This window comes from Anoplopoma fimbria, chromosome 2 (genome assembly GCF_027596085.1).
Source record: "Anoplopoma fimbria isolate UVic2021 breed Golden Eagle Sablefish chromosome 2, Afim_UVic_2022, whole genome shotgun sequence".
NCBI classification, from domain to species: domain Eukaryota; kingdom Metazoa; phylum Chordata; class Actinopteri; order Perciformes; family Anoplopomatidae; genus Anoplopoma; species Anoplopoma fimbria.
The window spans coordinates 32,898,793-32,919,159 of NC_072450.1; the positions used below are offsets into that span (position 1 = coordinate 32,898,793).

Below are 20,367 nucleotides of genomic sequence, written 5' to 3' on the forward strand. Positions count from 1 at the left end.
CTTCCAACAAAACAAAAGAGAATGTTTGGCATCCTGCTGTAGGTCAGCAGTCAGCTTCAACTCTGACACAAAGATAATCAAAGTAAGGATACATTTGCTGCAGTGCTATGGTGTAATGGTAGGTTCAAGTCCTGTGTGAGTGATGTGGATTTTCTTACTATAGTGCTAAAAGTTGTAACATACCATTAAAAAACTTTGAAGTATCATATATGACTCTGGCCTGGTAATTTATTTTGAAGCAAGAAAATTAGACAGAACAGATGGGAGATACCATTTCAAAGAATCAATGGTAATTGGAATTGCAAATAATTTGATCATAAATAGCTTTAAACGACATTCTGACCACTTTCCACATGAGTCATCTACATTAATCCTGAGCAGCACAAAATAGTAGCAACTTGCTAATTACTTATTACTTAAACATTAGTTTTGGGCACCCCAAGCAGGGAGAAATAATACCTGATTACCTCATGACTATCTCATGTAGCATGCGTGAAATCCAGCTCAGCTGAGCACATGCTGCACCAGCCACCACTGAGAGGCAATTTACAGAAACTTTTATTGGATCATCGTGATCAACTACATAGTCCTAGATTCAAAGTTATAACTCATTAATAATGAAAATGAAAAACCTGCTGTTGCCTTGCAGTAGGAGACGTTATACACATTAAAGGAAATAAAATGTAATTCTGTATGAAATTGTAAAAGATATTGTGGGTGGAAGTTCACTGTTTGATCAAATGTTTATATCATGTGAAATATAACATTATATCAAAGACAAAATGATAATTAAGACTTGAAGTTCTGAATCTACAATGGAATAATAACCGTTTAGACATTTCAATGAGAGAAATAAAATCTTAAAAAGCAAAGAGAAAAGGTGCTGAGACCCACAACGAGGAAAAAATGATAATGTGAAAATGAAGAATCACCTACCAGGACGATGTGCAGTCCCATTGACAAGGCAGACACATAATGTTGTAGTTGTGGTTAATAGAGGTGGTGTAGAAACAACTGTGGTTCTGGCTGGAATGGTAGTGTAAACAGCTGGAAGTGTCTTTGTTATTGGGACAATGGAAGTTGTACCTTTAATTGTTGCTCCTGAAGTTACAGTTGATACCACAATAGGTGTTGTGTTCAAAATAAGAGGTTTTGTAATAACAGTTGATGTTTGTAGACTTGCTGTGACTACAACAACTGTTGTTTCTGGGATATTTGTTGTTGTCCCAACACTCTCTGTTGTCCGTTCTGATGTAGTTGTTTCTGAAGGTTTTGTTGTTGTTCCCTTGGTCGTTACTGATGGAACTTCAGTGGTTGTGGTAACAACAGAAGGTTTTGATGTTACAACTGTTGTTTCAGGGCTTGTTGTTGTGACACCCGATACTGAGGTTGTACTTTCAACAACAGCCGTGGTAGAAGTTGTAACTGGACCAGTGGTGACTGGAGTTTGTTTGGTTGTCCCAACACTTCCAGTTGTTTGTTCTGATGTAGTTGTTTCTGAAGGTTTTGTTGTTGTTCCCTTGGTCGTTACTGATGGAACTTCAGTGGTTGTGGTACCAACAGAAGGTTTTGATGTTACAACTGTTGTTTCAGGGCTTGTTGTTGTGACACCTGGTGCGGCGGATGTAGTTTCAACAATAGCTGTGGTAGAAGTTGTAACTGGACCAGTGGTGACTGGAGTTTGTTTGGTTGTCCCAACACTTCCAATTGTTTGTTCTGATGTAGTTGTTTCTGAAGGTTTTGTTGTTGTTCCCTTGGTCGTTACTGATGGAACTTCAGTGGTTGTGGTACCAACAGAAGGTTTTGATGTTACAACTGTTGTTTCAGGGCTTGTTGTTGTGACACCTGGTGCGGCGGATGTAGTTTCAACAATAGCTGTGGTAGAAGTTGTAACTGGACCAGTGGTGACTGGAGTTTGTTTGGTTGTCCCAACACTTCCAGTTGTTTGTTCTGATGTAGTTGTTTCTGAAGGTTTTGTTGTTGTTCCCTTGGTCGTTACTGATGGAACTTCAGTGGTTGTGGTACCAACAGAAGGTTTTGATGTTACAACTGTTGTTTCAGGGCTTGTTGTTGTGACACCTGGTGCGGCGGATGTAGTTTCAACAATAGCTGTGGTAGAAGTTGTAACTGGACCAGTGGTGACTGGAGTTTGTTTGGTTGTCCCAACACTTCCAATTGTTTGTTCTGATGTAGTTGTTTCTGAAGGTTTTGTTGTTGTTCCCTTGGTCGTTACTGATGGAACTTCAGTGGTTGTGGTACCAACAGAAGGTTTTGATGTTACAACTGTTGTTTCAGGGCTTGTTGTTGTGACACCTGGTGCGGCGGATGTAGTTTCAACAATAGCTGTGGTAGAAGTTGTAACAGGACCAGTGGTGACTTGAGTTTGTTTGGTTGTCCCAACACTTCTAGTTGTTTGTTCCGATGTAGTTGTTTCTGAAGGTTTTGTTGTTGTTCCCTTGGTCGTTACTGATGGAACTTCAGTGGTTGTGGTACCAACAGAAGGTTTTGATGTTACAACTGTTGTTTCAGGGCTTGTTGTTGTGACACCTGGTGCAGCGGATGTAGTTTCAACAATAGCTGTGGTAGAAGTTGTAACTGGACCAGTGGTAACTTTAGGTGGTGTTGTTGTTCCAACACTTCCAGTTGTTTGTTCTGATGTAGTTGTTTCTGAAGGTTTTGTTGTTGTTCCCTTGGTCGTTACTGATGGAACTTCAGTGGTTGTGGTACCAACAGAAGGTTTTGATGTTACAACTGCTGTTTCAGGGCTTGTTGTTGTGACACCCGATACTGAGGTTGTACTTTCAACAACAGCCGTGGTAGAAGTTGTAACAGGACCAGTGGTAACTTTAGGTGGTGTTGTTGTTCCAACACTTCCAGTTGTTTGTTCTGATGTAGTTGTTTCTGAAGGTTTTGTTGTTGTTCCCTTGGTCGTTACTGATGGAACTTCAGTGGTTGTGGTACCAACAGAAGGTTTTGATGTTACAACTGTTGTTTCAGGGCTTGTTGTTGTGACACCTGGTGCAGCGGATGTAGTTTCAACAATAGCTGTGGTAGAAGTTGTAACTGGACCAGTGGTGACTTGCGTTTGTTTGGTTGTCCCAACACTTCCAGTTGTTTGTTCTGATGTAGTTGTTTCTGAAGGTTTTGTTGTTGTTCCCTTGGTCGTTACTGATGGAACTTCAGTGGTTGTGGTACCAACAGAAGGTTTTGATGTTACAACTGTTGTTTCAGGGCTTGTTGTTGTGACACCTGGTGCGGCCGATGTAGTTTCAACAATAGCTGTGGTAGAAGTTGTAACTGGACCAGTGGTAACTTTAGGTGGTGTTGTTGTTCCAACACTTCCAGTTGTTTGTTCTGATGTAGTTGTTTCTGAAGGTTTTGTTGTTGTTCCCTTGGTCGTTACTGATGGAACTTCAGTGGTTGTGGTACCAACAGAAGGTTTTGATGTTACAACTGTTGTTTCAGGGCTTGTTGTTGTGACACCTGGTGCGGCGGATGTAGTTTCAACAATAGCTGTGGTAGAAGTTGTAACTGGACCAGTGGTGACTTGAGTTTGTTTGGTTGTCCCAACACTTCCAGTTGTTTGTTCTGATGTAGTTGTTTCTGAAGGTTTTGTTGTTGTTCCCTTGGTCGTTACTGATGGAACTTCAGTGGTTGTGGTACCAACAGAAGGTTTTGATGTTACAACTGTTGTTTCAGGGCTTGTTGTTGTGACACCTGGTGCGGCGGATGTAGTTTCAACAATAGCTGTGGTAGAAGTTGTAACTGGACCAGTGGTAACTTTAGGTGGTGTTGTTGTTCCAACACTTCCAGTTGTTTGTTCTGATGTAGTTGTTTCTGAAGGTTTTGTTGTTGTTCCCTTGGTCGTTACTGATGGAACTTCAGTGGTTGTGGTACCAACAGAAGGTTTTGATGTTACAACTGTTGTTTCAGGGCTTGTTGTTGTGACACCTGATACTGAGGTTGTACTTTCAACAATAGCTGTGGTAGAAGTTGTAACAGGACCAGTGGTAACTTTAGGTGGTGTTGTTGTTCCAACACTTCCAGTTGTTTGTTCTGATGTAGTTGTTTCTGAAGGTTTTGTTGTTGTTCCCTTGGTCGTTACTGATGGAACTTCAGTGGTTGTGGTACCAACAGAAGGTTTTGATGTTACAACTGTTGTTTCAGGGCTTGTTGTTGTGACACCTGGTGCGGCGGATGTAGTTTCAACAATAGCTGTGGTAGAAGTTGTAACTGGACCAGTGGTAACTTTAGGTGGTGTTGTTGTTCCAACACTTCCAGTTGTTTGTTCTGATGTAGTTGTTTCTGAAGGTTTTGTTGTTGTTCCCTTGGTCGTTACTGATGGAACTTCAGTGGTTGTGGTACCAACAGAAGGTTTTGATGTTACAACTGTTGTTTCAGGGCTTGTTGTTGTGACACCTGGTGCGAGGATGTAGTTTCAACAATAGCTGTGGTAGAAGTTGTAACTGGACCAGTGGTAACTTTAGGTGGTGTTGTTGTTCCAACACTTCCAGTTGTTTGTTCTGATGTAGTTGTTTCTGAAGGTTTTGTTGTTGTTCCCTTGGTCGTTACTGATGGAACTTCAGTGGTTGTGGTACCAACAGAAGGTTTTGATGTTACAACTGTTGTTTCAGGGCTTGTTGTTGTGACACCTGGTGCGGCGGATGTAGTTTCAACAATAGCTGTGGTAGAAGTTGTAACTGGACCAGTGGTGACTTGAGTTTGTTTGGTTGTCCCAACACTTCCAGTTGTTTGTTCTGATGTAGTTGTTTCTGAAGGTTTTGTTGTTGTTCCCTTGGTCGTTACTGATGGAACTTCAGTGGTTGTGGTACCAACAGAAGGTTTTGATGTTACAACTGTTGTTTCAGGGCTTGTTGTTGTGACACCTGGTGCAGCGGATGTAGTTTCAACAATAGCTGTGGTAGAAGTTGTAACTGGACCAGTGGTAACTTTAGGTGGTGTTGTTGTTCCAACACTTCCAGTTGTTTGTTCTGATGTAGTTGTTTCTGAAGGTTTTGTTGTTGTTCCCTTGGTCGTTACTGATGGAACTTCAGTGGTTGTGGTACCAACAGAAGGTTTTGATGTTACAACTGCTGTTTCAGGGCTTGTTGTTGTGACACCTGGTGCGGTTGTACTTTCAACAATAGCTGTGGTAGAAGTTGTAACTGGACCAGTGGTAACTTTAGGTGGTGTTGTTGTTCCAACACTTCCAGTTGTTTGTTCTGATGTAGTTGTTTCTGAAGGTTTTGTTGTTGTTCCCTTGGTCGTTACTGATGGAACTTCAGTGGTTGTGGTACCAACAGAAGGTTTTGATGTTACAACTGTTGTTTCAGGGCTTGTTGTTGTGACACCTGGTGCGGCGGATGTAGTTTCAACAATAGCTGTGGTAGAAGTTGTAACTGGACCAGTGGTAACTTTAGGTGGTGTTGTTGTTCCAACACTTCCAGTTGTTTGTTCTGATGTAGTTGTTTCTGAAGGTTTTGTTGTTGTTCCCTTGGTCGTTACTGATGGAACTTCAGTGGTTGTGGTACCAACAGAAGGTTTTGATGTTACAACTGCTGTTTCAGGGCTTGTTGTTGTGACACCCGATACTGAGGTTGTACTTTCAACAACAGCCGTGGTAGAAGTTGTAACAGGACCAGTGGTAACTTTAGGTGGTGTTGTTGTTCCAACACTTCCAGTTGTTTGTTCTGATGTAGTTGTTTCTGAAGGTTTTGTTGTTGTTCCCTTGGTCGTTACTGATGGAACTTCAGTGGTTGTGGTACCAACAGAAGGTTTTGATGTTACAACTGTTGTTTCAGGGCTTGTTGTTGTGACACCTGGTGCAGGCGGATGTAGTTTCAACAATAGCTGTGGTAGAAGTTGTAACTGGACCAGTGGTGACTTGAGTTTGTTTGGTTGTCCCAACACTTCCAGTTGTTTGTTCTGATGTAGTTGTTTCTGAAGGTTTTGTTGTTGTTCCCTTGGTCGTTACTGATGGAACTTCAGTGGTTGTGGTACCAACAGAAGGTTGATGTTACAACTGTTGTTTCAGGGCTTGTTGTTGTGACACCTGGTGCGGCGGATGTAGTTTCAACAATAGCTGTGGTAGAAGTTGTAACTGGACCAGTGGTAACTTTAGGTGGTGTTGTTGTTCCAACACTTCCAGTTGTTTGTTCTGATGTAGTTGTTTCTGAAGGTTTTGTTGTTGTTCCCTTGGTCGTTACTGATGGAACTTCAGTGGTTGTGGTACCAACAGAAGGTTTTGATGTTACAACTGCTGTTTCAGGGCTTGTTGTTGTGACACCTGATACTGAGGTTGTACTTTCAACAACAGCCGTGGTAGAAGTTGTAACAGGACCAGTGGTAACTTTAGGTGGTGTTGTTGTTCCAACACTTCCAGTTGTTTGTTCTGATGTAGTTGTTTCTGAAGGTTTTGTTGTTGTTCCCTTGGTCGTTACTGATGGAACTTCAGTGGTTGTGGTACCAACAGAAGGTTTTGATGTTACAACTGTTGTTTCAGGGCTTGTTGTTGTGACACCTGGTGCAGCGGATGTAGTTTCAACAATAGCTGTGGTAGAAGTTGTAACTGGACCAGTGGTAACTTTAGGTGGTGTTGTTGTTCCAACACTTCCAGTTGTTTGTTCTGATGTAGTTGTTTCTGAAGGTTTTGTTGTTGTTCCCTTGGTCGTTACTGATGGAACTTCAGTGGTTGTGGTACCAACAGAAGGTTTTGATGTTACAACTGCTGTTTCAGGGCTTGTTGTTGTGACACCCGATACTGAGGTTGTACTTTCAACAACAGCCGTGGTAGAAGTTGTAACAGGACCAGTGGTAACTTTAGGTGGTGTTGTTGTTCCAACACTTCCAGTTGTTTGTTCTGATGTAGTTGTTTCTGAAGGTTTTGTTGTTGTTCCCTTGGTCGTTACTGATGGAACTTCAGTGGTTGTGGTACCAACAGAAGGTTTTGATGTTACAACTGTTGTTTCAGGGCTTGTTGTTGTGACACCTGGTGCGGCGGATGTAGTTTCAACAATAGCTGTGGTAGAAGTTGTAACTGGACCAGTGGTGACTTGAGTTTGTTTGGTTGTCCCAACACTTCCAGTTGTTTGTTCTGATGTAGTTGTTTCTGAAGGTTTTGTTGTTGTTCCCTTGGTCGTTACTGATGGAACTTCAGTGGTTGTGGTACCAACAGAAGGTTTTGATGTTACAACTGTTGTTTCAGGGCTTGTTGTTGTGACACCTGGTGCAGCGGATGTAGTTTCAACAATAGCTGTGGTAGAAGTTGTAACTGGACCAGTGGTAACTTTAGGTGGTGTTGTTGTTCCAACACTTCCAGTTGTTTGTTCTGATGTAGTTGTTTCTGAAGGTTTTGTTGTTGTTCCCTTGGTCGTTACTGATGGAACTTCAGTGGTTGTGGTACCAACAGAAGGTTTTGATGTTACAACTGCTGTTTCAGGGCTTGTTGTTGTGACACCCGATACTGAGGTTGTACTTTCAACAACAGCCGTGGTAGAAGTTGTAACAGGACCAGTGGTAACTTTAGGTGGTGTTGTTGTTCCAACACTTCCAGTTGTTTGTTCTGATGTAGTTGTTTCTGAAGGTTTTGTTGTTGTTCCCTTGGTCGTTACTGATGGAACTTCAGTGGTTGTGGTACCAACAGAAGGTTTTGATGTTACAACTGTTGTTTCAGGGCTTGTTGTTGTGACACCTGGTGCGGCGGATGTAGTTTCAACAATAGCTGTGGTAGAAGTTGTAACTGGACCAGTGGTAACTTTAGGTGGTGTTGTTGTTCCAACACTTCCAGTTGTTTGTTCTGATGTAGTTGTTTCTGAAGGTTTTGTTGTTGTTCCCTTGGTCGTTACTGATGGAACTTCAGTGGTTGTGGTACCAACAGAAGGTTTTGATGTTACAACTGTTGTTTCAGGGCTTGTTGTTGTGACACCTGGTGCGGCGGATGTAGTTTCAACAATAGCTGTGGTAGAAGTTGTAACTGGACCAGTGGTGACTTGAGTTTGTTTGGTTGTCCCAACACTTCCAGTTGTTTGTTCTGATGTAGTTGTTTCTGAAGGTTTTGTTGTTGTTCCCTTGGTCGTTACTGATGGAACTTCAGTGGTTGTGGTACCAACAGAAGGTTTTGATGTTACAACTGTTGTTTCAGGGCTTGTTGTTGTGACACCTGGTGCAGCGGATGTAGTTTCAACAATAGCTGTGGTAGAAGTTGTAACTGGACCAGTGGTGACTTGAGTTTGTTTGGTTGTCCCAACACTTCCAGTTGTTTGTTCTGATGTAGTTGTTTCTGAAGGTTTTGTTGTTGTTCCCTTGGTCGTTACTGATGGAACTTCAGTGGTTGTGGTACCAACAGAAGGTTTTGATGTTACAACTGTTGTTTCAGGGCTTGTTGTTGTGACACCTGGTGCGGCGGATGTAGTTTCAACAATAGCTGTGGTAGAAGTTGTAACTGGACCAGTGGTGACTTGAGTTTGTTTGGTTGTCCCAACACTTCCAGTTGTTTGTTCTGATGTAGTTGTTTCTGAAGGTTTTGTTGTTGTTCCCTTGGTCGTTACTGATGGAACTTCAGTGGTTGTGGTACCAACAGAAGGTTTTGATGTTACAACTGTTGTTTCAGGGCTTGTTGTTGTGACACCTGGTGCGGCGGATGTAGTTTCAACAATAGCTGTGGTAGAAGTTGTAACTGGACCAGTGGTAACTTTAGGTGGTGTTGTTGTTCCAACACTTCCAGTTGTTTGTTCTGATGTAGTTGTTTCTGAAGGTTTTGTTGTTGTTCCCTTGGTCGTTACTGATGGAACTTCAGTGGTTGTGGTACCAACAGAAGGTTTTGATGTTACAACTGCTGTTTCAGGGCTTGTTGTTGTGACACCCGATACTGAGGTTGTACTTTCAACAACAGCCGTGGTAGAAGTTGTAACAGGACCAGTGGTAACTTTAGGTGGTGTTGTTGTTCCAACACTTCCAGTTGTTTGTTCTGATGTAGTTGTTTCTGAAGGTTTTGTTGTTGTTCCCTTGGTCGTTACTGATGGAACTTCAGTGGTTGTGGTACCAACAGAAGGTTTTGATGTTACAACTGTTGTTTCAGGGCTTGTTGTTGTGACACCTGGTGCAGGCGGATGTAGTTTCAACAATAGCTGTGGTAGAAGTTGTAACTGGACCAGTGGTGACTTGAGTTTGTTTGGTTGTCCCAACACTTCCAGTTGTTTGTTCTGATGTAGTTGTTTCTGAAGGTTTTGTTGTTGTTCCCTTGGTCGTTACTGATGGAACTTCAGTGGTTGTGGTACCAACAGAAGGTTTTGATGTTACAACTGTTGTTTCAGGGCTTGTTGTTGTGACACCTGGTGCAGCGGATGTAGTTTCAACAATAGCTGTGGTAGAAGTTGTAACTGGACCAGTGGTAACTTTAGTTTGTTTGTTGTTCCAACACTTCCAGTTGTTTGTTCTGATGTAGTTGTTTCTGAAGGTTTTGTTGTTGTTCCCTTGGTCGTTACTGATGGAACTTCAGTGGTTGTGGTACCAACAGAAGGTTTTGATGTTACAACTGTTGTTTCAGGGCTTGTTGTTGTGACACCTGGTGCGGCGGATGTAGTTTCAACAATAGCTGTGGTAGAAGTTGTAACTGGACCAGTGGTGACTTGAGTTTGTTTGGTTGTCCCAACACTTCCAGTTGTTTGTTCTGATGTAGTTGTTTCTGAAGGTTTTGTTGTTGTTCCCTTGGTCGTTACTGATGGAACTTCAGTGGTTGTGGTACCAACAGAAGGTTTTGATGTTACAACTGCTGTTTCAGGGCTTGTTGTTGTGACACCTGGTGCACGGATGTAGTTTCAACAATAGCTGTGGTAGAAGTTGTAACTGGACCAGTGGTAACTTTAGGTGGTGTTGTTGTTCCAACACTTCCAGTTGTTTGTTCTGATGTAGTTGTTTCTGAAGGTTTTGTTGTTGTTCCCTTGGTCGTTACTGATGGAACTTCAGTGGTTGTGGTACCAACAGAAGGTTTTGATGTTACAACTGCTGTTTCAGGGCTTGTTGTTGTGACACCCGATACTGAGGTTGTACTTTCAACAACAGCCGTGGTAGAAGTTGTAACAGGACCAGTGGTAACTTTAGGTGGTGTTGTTGTTCCAACACTTCCAGTTGTTTGTTCTGATGTAGTTGTTTCTGAAGGTTTTGTTGTTGTTCCCTTGGTCGTTACTGATGGAACTTCAGTGGTTGTGGTACCAACAGAAGGTTTTGATGTTACAACTGCTGTTTCAGGGCTTGTTGTTGTGACACCCGATACTGAGGTTGTACTTTCAACAACAGCTGTGGTAGAAGTTGTAACAGGACCAGTGGTAACTTTAGGTGGTGTTGTTGTTCCAACACTTCCAGTTGTTTGTTCTGATGTAGTTGTTTCTGAAGGTTTTGTTGTTGTTCCCTTGGTCGTTACTGATGGAACTTCAGTGGTTGTGGTACCAACAGAAGGTTTTGATGTTACAACTGTTGTTTCAGGGCTTGTTGTTGTGACACCTGGTGCAGCGGATGTAGTTTCAACAATAGCTGTGGTAGAAGTTGTAACTGGACCAGTGGTGACTTGAGTTTGTTTGGTTGTCCCAACACTTCCAGTTGTTTGTTCTGATGTAGTTGTTTCTGAAGGTTTTGTTGTTGTTCCCTTGGTCGTTACTGATGGAACTTCAGTGGTTGTGGTACCAACAGAAGGTTTTGATGTTACAACTGTTGTTTCAGGGCTTGTTGTTGTGACACCTGGTGCAGCGGATGTAGTTTCAACAATAGCTGTGGTAGAAGTTGTAACTGGACCAGTGGTAACTTTAGGTGGTGTTGTTGTTCCAACACTTCCAGTTGTTTGTTCTGATGTAGTTGTTTCTGAAGGTTTTGTTGTTGTTCCCTTGGTCGTTACTGATGGAACTTCAGTGGTTGTGGTACCAACAGAAGGTTTTGATGTTACAACTGCTGTTTCAGGGCTTGTTGTTGTGACACCCGATACTGAGGTTGTACTTTCAACAACAGCCGTGGTAGAAGTTGTAACAGGACCAGTGGTAACTTTAGGTGGTGTTGTTGTTCCAACACTTCCAGTTGTTTGTTCTGATGTAGTTGTTTCTGAAGGTTTTGTTGTTGTTCCCTTGGTCGTTACTGATGGAACTTCAGTGGTTGTGGTACCAACAGAAGGTTTTGATGTTACAACTGTTGTTTCAGGGCTTGTTGTTGTGACACCTGGTGCGGCGGATGTAGTTTCAACAATAGCTGTGGTAGAAGTTGTAACTGGACCAGTGGTAACTTTAGGTGGTGTTGTTGTTCCAACACTTCCAGTTGTTTGTTCTGATGTAGTTGTTTCTGAAGGTTTTGTTGTTGTTCCCTTGGTCGTTACTGATGGAACTTCAGTGGTTGTGGTACCAACAGAAGGTTTTGATGTTACAACTGCTGTTTCAGGGCTTGTTGTTGTGACACCCGATACTGAGGTTGTACTTTCAACAACAGCCGTGGTAGAAGTTGTAACAGGACCAGTGGTAACTTTAGGTGGTGTTGTTGTTCCAACACTTCCAGTTGTTTGTTCTGATGTAGTTGTTTCTGAAGGTTTTGTTGTTGTTCCCTTGGTCGTTACTGATGGAACTTCAGTGGTTGTGGTACCAACAGAAGGTTTTGATGTTACAACTGTTGTTTCAGGGCTTGTTGTTGTGACACCTGGTGCGCGGATGTAGTTTCAACAATAGCTGTGGTAGAAGTTGTAACTGGACCAGTGGTAACTTTAGGTGGTGTTGTTGTTCCAACACTTCCAGTTGTTTGTTCTGATGTAGTTGTTTCTGAAGGTTTTGTTGTTGTTCCCTTGGTCGTTACTGATGGAACTTCAGTGGTTGTGGTACCAACAGAAGGTTTTGATGTTACAACTGCTGTTTCAGGGCTTGTTGTTGTGACACCTGGTGCTGAGGATGTAGTTTCAACAATAGCTGTGGTAGAAGTTGTAACTGGACCAGTGGTAACTTTAGGTGGTGTTGTTGTTCCAACACTTCCAGTTGTTTGTTCTGATGTAGTTGTTTCTGAAGGTTTTGTTGTTGTTCCCTTGGTCGTTACTGATGGAACTTCAGTGGTTGTGGTACCAACAGAAGGTTTTGATGTTACAACTGTTGTTTCAGGGCTTGTTGTTGTGACACCTGGTGTGGCGGATGTAGTTTCAACAATAGCTGTGGTAGAAGTTGTAACTGGACCAGTGGTGACTTGAGTTTGTTTGTTGTCCCAACACTTCCAGTTGTTTGTTCTGATGTAGTTGTTTCTGAAGGTTTTGTTGTTGTTCCCTTGGTCGTTACTGATGGAACTTCAGTGGTTGTGGTACCAACAGAAGGTTTTGATGTTACAACTGCTGTTTCAGGGCTTGTTGTTGTGACACCTGGTACAGCGGATGTAGTTTCAACAATAGCTGTGGTAGAAGTTGTAACTGGACCAGTGGTAACTTTAGGTGGTGTTGTTGTTCCAACACTTCCAGTTGTTTGTTCTGATGTAGTTGTTTCTGAAGGTTTTGTTGTTGTTCCCTTGGTCGTTACTGATGGAACTTCAGTGGTTGTGGTACCAACAGAAGGTTTTGATGTTACAACTGCTGTTTCAGGGCTTGTTGTTGTGACACCCGATACTGAGGTTGTACTTTCAACAACAGCCGTGGTAGAAGTTGTAACAGGACCAGTGGTAACTTTAGGTGGTGTTGTTGTTCCAACACTTCCAGTTGTTTGTTCTGATGTAGTTGTTTCTGAAGGTTTTGTTGTTGTTCCCTTGGTCGTTACTGATGGAACTTCAGTGGTTGTGGTACCAACAGAAGGTTTTGATGTTACAACTGCTGTTTCAGGGCTTGTTGTTGTGACACCCGATACTGAGGTTGTACTTTCAACAACAGCCGTGGTAGAAGTTGTAACAGGACCAGTGGTAACTTTAGGTGGTGTTGTTGTTCCAACACTTCCAGTTGTTTGTTCTGATGTAGTTGTTTCTGAAGGTTTTGTTGTTGTTCCCTTGGTCGTTACTGATGGAACTTCAGTGGTTGTGGTACCAACAGAAGGTTTTGATGTTACAACTGTTGTTTCAGGGCTTGTTGTTGTGACACCTGGTGTGGCGGATGTAGTTTCAACAATAGCTGTGGTAGAAGTTGTAACTGGACCAGTGGTGACTTGAGTTTGTTTGGTTGTCCCAACACTTCCAGTTGTTTGTTCTGATGTAGTTGTTTCTGAAGGTTTTGTTGTTGTTCCCTTGGTCGTTACTGATGGAACTTCAGTGGTTGTGGTACCAACAGAAGGTTTTGATGTTACAACTGCTGTTTCAGGGCTTGTTGTTGTGACACCTGGTGCAGCGGATGTAGTTTCAACAATAGCTGTGGTAGAAGTTGTAACTGGACCAGTGGTGACTTGTGTTTGTTTGGTTGTCCCAACACTTCCAGTTGTTTGTTCTGATGTAGTTGTTTCTGAAGGTTTTGTTGTTGTTCCCTTGGTCGTTACTGATGGAACTTCAGTGGTTGTGGTACCAACAGAAGGTTTTGATGTTACAACTGCTGTTTCAGGGCTTGTTGTTGTGACACCCGATACTGAGGTTGTACTTTCAACAACAGCCGTGGTAGAAGTTGTAACAGGACCAGTGGTAACTTTAGGTGGTGTTGTTGTTCCAACACTTCCAGTTGTTTGTTCTGATGTAGTTGTTTCTGAAGGTTTTGTTGTTGTTCCCTTGGTCGTTACTGATGGAACTTCAGTGGTTGTGGTACCAACAGAAGGTTTTGATGTTACAACTGCTGTTTCAGGGCTTGTTGTTGTGACACCCGATACTGAGGTTGTACTTTCAACAACAGCCGTGGTAGAAGTTGTAACAGGACCAGTGGTAACTTTAGGTGGTGTTGTTGTTCCAACACTTCCAGTTGTTTGTTCTGATGTAGTTGTTTCTGAAGGTTTTGTTGTTGTTCCCTTGGTCGTTACTGATGGAACTTCAGTGGTTGTGGTACCAACAGAAGGTTTTGATGTTACAACTGTTGTTTCAGGGCTTGTTGTTGTGACACCTGGTGTGGCGGATGTAGTTTCAACAATAGCTGTGGTAGAAGTTGTAACTGGACCAGTGGTAACTTTAGGTGGTGTTGTTGTTCCAACACTTCCAGTTGTTTGTTCTGATGTAGTTGTTTCTGAAGGTTTTGTTGTTGTTCCCTTGGTCGTTACTGATGGAACTTCAGTGGTTGTGGTACCAACAGAAGGTTTTGATGTTACAACTGCTGTTTCAGGGCTTGTTGTTGTGACACCTGATACTGAGGTTGTACTTTCAACAACAGCCGTGGTAGAAGTTGTAACAGGACCAGTGGTAACTTTAGGTGGTGTTGTTGTTCCAACACTTCCAGTTGTTTGTTCTGATGTAGTTGTTTCTGAAGGTTTTGTTGTTGTTCCCTTGGTCGTTACTGATGGAACTTCAGTGGTTGTGGTACCAACAGAAGGTTTTGATGTTACAACTGTTGTTTCAGGGCTTGTTGTTGTGACACCTGGTGTGGCGGATGTAGTTTCAACAATAGCTTGTGTAGAGGTTGTAACTGGACCAGTGGTGACTTGAGTTTGTTTGGTTGTCCCAACACTTCCAGTTGTTTGTTCTGATGTAGTTGTTTCTGAAGGTTTTGTTGTTGTTCCCTTGGTCGTTACTGATGGAACTTCAGTGGTTGTGGTACCAACAGAAGGTTTTGATGTTACAACTGCTGTTTCAGGGCTTGTTGTTGTGACACCTGGTGCAGCGGATGTAGTTTCAACAATAGCTGTGGTAGAAGTTGTAACTGGACCAGTGGTGACTTGAGTTTGTTTGGTTGTCCCAACACTTCCAGTTGTTTGTTCTGATGTAGTTGTTTCTGAAGGTTTTGTTGTTGTTCCCTTGGTCGTTACTGATGGAACTTCAGTGGTTGTGGTACCAACAGAAGGTTTTGATGTTACAACTGTTGTTTCAGGGCTTGTTGTTGTGACACCTGGTGTGGCGGATGTAGTTTCAACAATAGCTGTGGTAGAAGTTGTAACTGGACCAGTGGTGACTTGAGTTTGTTTGGTTGTCCCAACACTTCCAGTTGTTTGTTCTGATGTAGTTGTTTCTGAAGGTTTTGTTGTTGTTCCCTTGGTCGTTACTGATGGAACTTCAGTGGTTGTGGTACCAACAGAAGGTTTTGATGTTACAACTGCTGTTTCAGGGCTTGTTGTTGTGACACCTGGTGCAGCGGATGTAGTTTCAACAATAGCTGTGGTAGAAGTTGTAACTGGACCAGTGGTGACTTGAGTTTGTTTGGTTGTCCCAACACTTCCAGTTGTTTGTTCTGATGTAGTTGTTTCTGAAGGTTTTTTGTTGTTCCCTTGGTCGTTACTGATGGAACTTCAGTGGTTGTGGTACCAACAGAAGGTTTTGATGTTACAACTGCTGTTTCAGGGCTTGTTGTTGTGACACCTGGTGCGGCGGATGTAGTTTCAACAATAGCTGTGGTAGAAGTTGTAACTGGACCAGTGGTAACTTTAGGTGGTGTTGTTGTTCCAACACTTCCAGTTGTTTGTTCTGATGTAGTTGTTTCTGAAGGTTTTGTTGTTGTTCCCTTGGTCGTTACTGATGGAACTTCAGTGGTTGTGGTACCAACAGAAGGTTTTGATGTTACAACTGCTGTTTCAGGGCTTGTTGTTGTGACACCTGGTGCAGCGGATGTAGTTTCAACAATAGCTGTGGTAGAAGTTGTAACTGGACCAGTGGTGACTTGAGTTTGTTTGGTTGTCCCAACACTTCCAGTTGTTTGTTCTGATGTAGTTGTTTCTGAAGGTTTTGTTGTTGTTCCCTTGGTCGTTACTGATGGAACTTCAGTGGTTGTGGTACCAACAGAAGGTTTTGATGTTACAACTGTTGTTTCAGGGCTTGTTGTTGTGACACCTGGTGCGGCGGATGTAGTTTCAACAACAGCCGTGGTAGAAGTTGTAACTGGACCAGTGGTAACTTTAGGTGGTGTTGTTGTTCCAACACTTCCAGTTGTTTGTTCTGATGTAGTTGTTTCTGAAGGTTTTGTTGTTGTTCCCTTGGTCGTTACTGATGGAACTTCAGTGGTTGTGGTACCAACAGAAGGTTTTGATGTTACAACTGTTGTTTCAGGGCTTGTTGTTGTGACACCCGATACTGAGGTTGTACTTTCAACAACAGCCGTGGTAGAAGTTGTAACTGGACCAGTGGTAACTTTAGGTGGTGTTGTTGTTCCAACACTTCCAGTTGTTTGTTCTGATGTAGTTGTTTCTGAAGGTTTTGTTGTTGTTCCCTTGGTCGTTACTGATGGAACTTCAGTGGTTGTGGTACCAACAGTTGTTTTATTTTGTGATCTGGTAGTTTCTAGAGGTTTTGATGTGATTCCCAATGTGGTTTTTGATTGTGATGTAGTAACTGTGGTAAAATGACACATTTTGTGAAGCATTTAAAATTAGTATCCTATAAATAAATCCATACAATCCATATTTCACAAATACCTCATGTTTTTTTCTTTAATCTCTTTTGCTATAAATTATTAAAGCAATTTTCTAGCAGTTATCAACAATATGACAGCAAGAATAGTGATTCTGTTGCATATATTTTCTTACCTGAAGTTGTCTTTTCAATCGTGCTGAATGCAAAGGGAGTAGTTTCAGGGCCAGTTGTGGTGGTAGTTAAGCAGTTGTACATATTCCTGGTTAAGGTCCCGTTCGCCCCACACTTAGCTGTGAAGCAGTTCTCAAGACCATCCGTGGTGTTGTATATAGTTTCCCCATAGTCGTAGGTTTTTCCATCAATAACGCATGTACAAGCTGCAGATCAAGAGGATCATGTTTTCAATCCTTCAAAAGTCTGTATGTGAGTTTGTTTATTCACAAAAATAAATAAGTCACTATAAAAAGTCAGTGTGTATGTGTACTTACAGTTCACGTCGTATCTGCACCCTATTCCAGAGACAGTGCAAGAGCTTTGGAATAAAAGGAAAATTTAGTCACATCAATGACTTAGCATTATATATTCCATGAGCAACCGCAATTATATTTCATGATGTAAAGCAAATCATCTCAGTCAAAGGTAGGGAATGTTTGGTTTTCATTCGCATTCAATTGATACAGCTATATCTCTGTAGAAGAGCAGATCAGAAAATAATGAGGCTCATACATGGCACGATAAGGGGACTGTAGTACAAAGTCTACTTACACATATACTCCAAATGTACTGAAAGCTGAAGAAGAAGCACGGAAACACCCCCATTAACTTGAAAATGTTGCATCTGATCATTTACATCACACATCCACCCTTTCTCTTCTTCTTTCCCTCCTCTGTTCAGAACAGACAGTCATGCATCCTTTGCTGTCACTAACTTCTACTTGTGGATTGGTTATAGTACTGTTATCCCGCTTGCTGTTTATATTACCAACATATAGTACCCCTAATTTTCATATGACATCCGCCCAGCCATGTGACACCATCCATAAAAAATCTACTCAGCATGGAGTAAATGCTAATAATTTAATTCATGCTGAATGCTCTCCCTGTTGGCAAATTTGACTCCCACACACATGGAACCTACTCTGATAAATGTAAGGTCACTCAATAACAAGTCATTAATTTGCAATGACTTTAGTATCTTGAATAACATTGACTTCCTCTTGCTGCTCACCACCAGTAGTGGGGGTGATGACTTGGTGTAGGGGGTGGGTTTTGCTGTAATTTATAGAGAAGATCTTTACCTTCAGTACTTTAAAATTGTCATATTTCAAGTTGTTGTAGGAATGTTATAACTGCAGAATTTAAAATCTTTTGAAGGTCACAAACTCAACCCAGTGTTGACATTTGGTGTACATAATGTTAATCTAGAAATAAGATCTGTGCATTTCAGACCATTTTAGCTTTCATTTTAATCTACTTTCTGACCCTTCTCATTGTAAATTTTCTGCCCCCGACAGCTCACGCATATCTCTAATCCCTCAACCGCCAGATCTTATAGCCAGATAGCATTTGGCTACTTAAGACTCAGTGGCTCCAAGTTGCGCCGACTCATCAAATATAAGCTCTCCCTGGCTGAACAAACACACTCGCTTTCTCAGAAAAATAGTGTTCATCCACAAAATTACAGGTGTTCCGCCAAAGTCTTGTAGGTTGCGTGATATATTGTGATACTGCAGTTAAAGATGCTAGAGCCAAATATTTCTCCACGCTTATCTCCAACAATTGCCAAATTCCTAGGATCCTGTTAAGGATTGTCACTTTTGTTGTTAGTGACCCTCAGAACTCTTACAGGAATGCTGCTCCCGGACTTTGTACTCAGTTCTTCACCCATTTGAAAGACAAAGTCGGTTCCATCAAAACAACGTTGAACAGAAGTCAACCTTTTATGTAACTCTAGGAGACTTGTAGAACCCACTCCAGGTCCATCTATTGGCTAACTGTCCTCCTTTAACCAAATTCTGTTGAAAACAATCAATGAAATGAAGTCATCTAGCGCTCCCTAGAAGTTTGTCAGACGACGCCCCTCATCCATACTTGAAATTCGACACACATTTGTCAAGATCTGTCTGCTCCACAAAAAGCTGCTTGGACCCCTGAACTCGGCCTACTTCGATTTTCCGCCATTTTGAATCTCTTGAAAAAAACACATTTTTGAAAAACTCTGGGTACCATTGCTACCAAATTTTCTGTGCATCATTATTGGATCAATGTTGATTGATAAGTGAGAGCTAGAATTTTAACCCATCAGGTTGTAAACAATTTTCTTCCATCCAGCCCTTAATAGCATCAGGACAGTCATTTCGCATTTTTCTATGAGTTTCTCGTGTTTTTCTTGCCACTTCCAGGCGCTGTATTTTAAGAAACTCCTCCTAGGGAATTCATCAAATCCACTTGAAATTTGAGAAGTATAATCTAAACACCTTTGTTGTCAAAAGTAATTTAAAGCTAAACGTTTGATGGAATGGCGTAGCCGTAGCATGGCGGCCATTTCACATGAAATAATAAGCTGATATAACTCCATTGGACAAATCTTCCCCTGAACTTGCCATGCTTGATAACAGTCATGTCCCAAAGATGTCTACAAGCCAATTTTCACACATAGTCATCACACCATCTAATAGCAACATAGCATTATGTGACAAACGGCATCGGATTAACATGACATTTATATGATGTGCACTACACTTGATACAGAGCAACATAATAATCTCTAGCGCAATATATAGATGATACAGTAAGTTATGGAATATTTGCAATACATTCCAAAAAACTAGACGACATATGGGAAGAAAGTTTCAAACCCATACTCGAATGCTCAAACAGCACCAGACATTGTCTAATACAATTTTAAATACTGTATAGACTCCATTACTCCAAGGAAAACATACACGGTACATAACTAAATGTATCACCCATATGAAATAAATGTCATTCTTCAGAAGCAACTTTTTCTCATAGCTCTGTTTTATGCCTTAAGGTCGATGCTTCTGGTCTGATTTGTTTTTCAGCATCATCTCAGAAATTATTAACGCACTGTAAAACCAGAACTTCTATTAAATATTCTTGGGGTCTCTGAAGCATTAAAAAGACTTGCCAAAGCCCAACAACAATTCCTCTCTTACTGCCTCAGCAAAAAACTATAACTTATGTGCAATTGGAAATTAGCATTGACACAATGATATGCAGAGCGTACAATCATTGAAAGTCAATGGCAGAGGGATTCAAATAGATTCTAATAACAATATTACTAAAATATTTCTATAAACAAAATTGTTCTATAACCAACCATAAAACTCCCATTCACTCCTGCCAAACACGTTTTTGTCATAAAATCGCAAGGAAGGGCGCAGGGTGTCCGTGCCCTGTCTTTCACATATCCAATTATAATGCTAACAAACCCACGCTGACGGGGGGGGCTGCTCAGGTCCTTTTTGAAATGAGATAATGTCTAGCATATGCATTCGCAATTGGTTCTGTTGATATACCCCGTGTGATTAACCCTCCGTGTGTGACATACCAAGTGTGACAGTTGTTCGATGGAACCTTATCTCCAATGTTGTAATGGCCGCCTTTGTCATCATAGCAGCCACATTGGTTCAAGGCAACGCACTTCATGTTGTCTTCATCAAAGTAAGGCTGGGTTGGGGGACACTGTGGATAGCAACCTGCAACACCATTATAACAATTGCATTAACCCACGGAAAAATACAAATATCGCTAAATGCAAGACAAATGCATTAAGCTGCAAAAAAAACCATACCCAAATAAATGAAAAAACAGCCAAATACAGCCTATAATCCTTGACTTGATGGTCTAAATCACATCAAAATATGAGTATGGTGGCTCTCAACACTGGATCAAAAACGTTTATGCGTGAGCAGGTGAAAGGTCAATCAGTCAGTTGAGCTCCTTGAC

The 20,367-nt window shown here is 41.7% G+C and overlaps 1 protein-coding gene across 1 annotated transcript in view; it reads right to left on the reverse strand.

Moving 5' to 3' along the window:
* Positions 1-20,367, reverse strand: part of LOC129098960 (mucin-5AC-like) — a 35,387-nt gene that overhangs the window by 620 nt on the left and 14,400 nt on the right. Inside the window, exons 26-28 of the mRNA XM_054608105.1 lie at positions 19,970-20,117; positions 16,884-16,927; positions 16,649-16,772 (exon numbers count right to left, since the gene is read on the reverse strand). Coding sequence (XP_054464080.1) covers positions 16,649-16,772; positions 16,884-16,927; positions 19,970-20,117 — 316 coding nt within the window. The remainder of the gene's footprint in view (positions 1-16,648; positions 16,773-16,883; positions 16,928-19,969; positions 20,118-20,367) is intronic.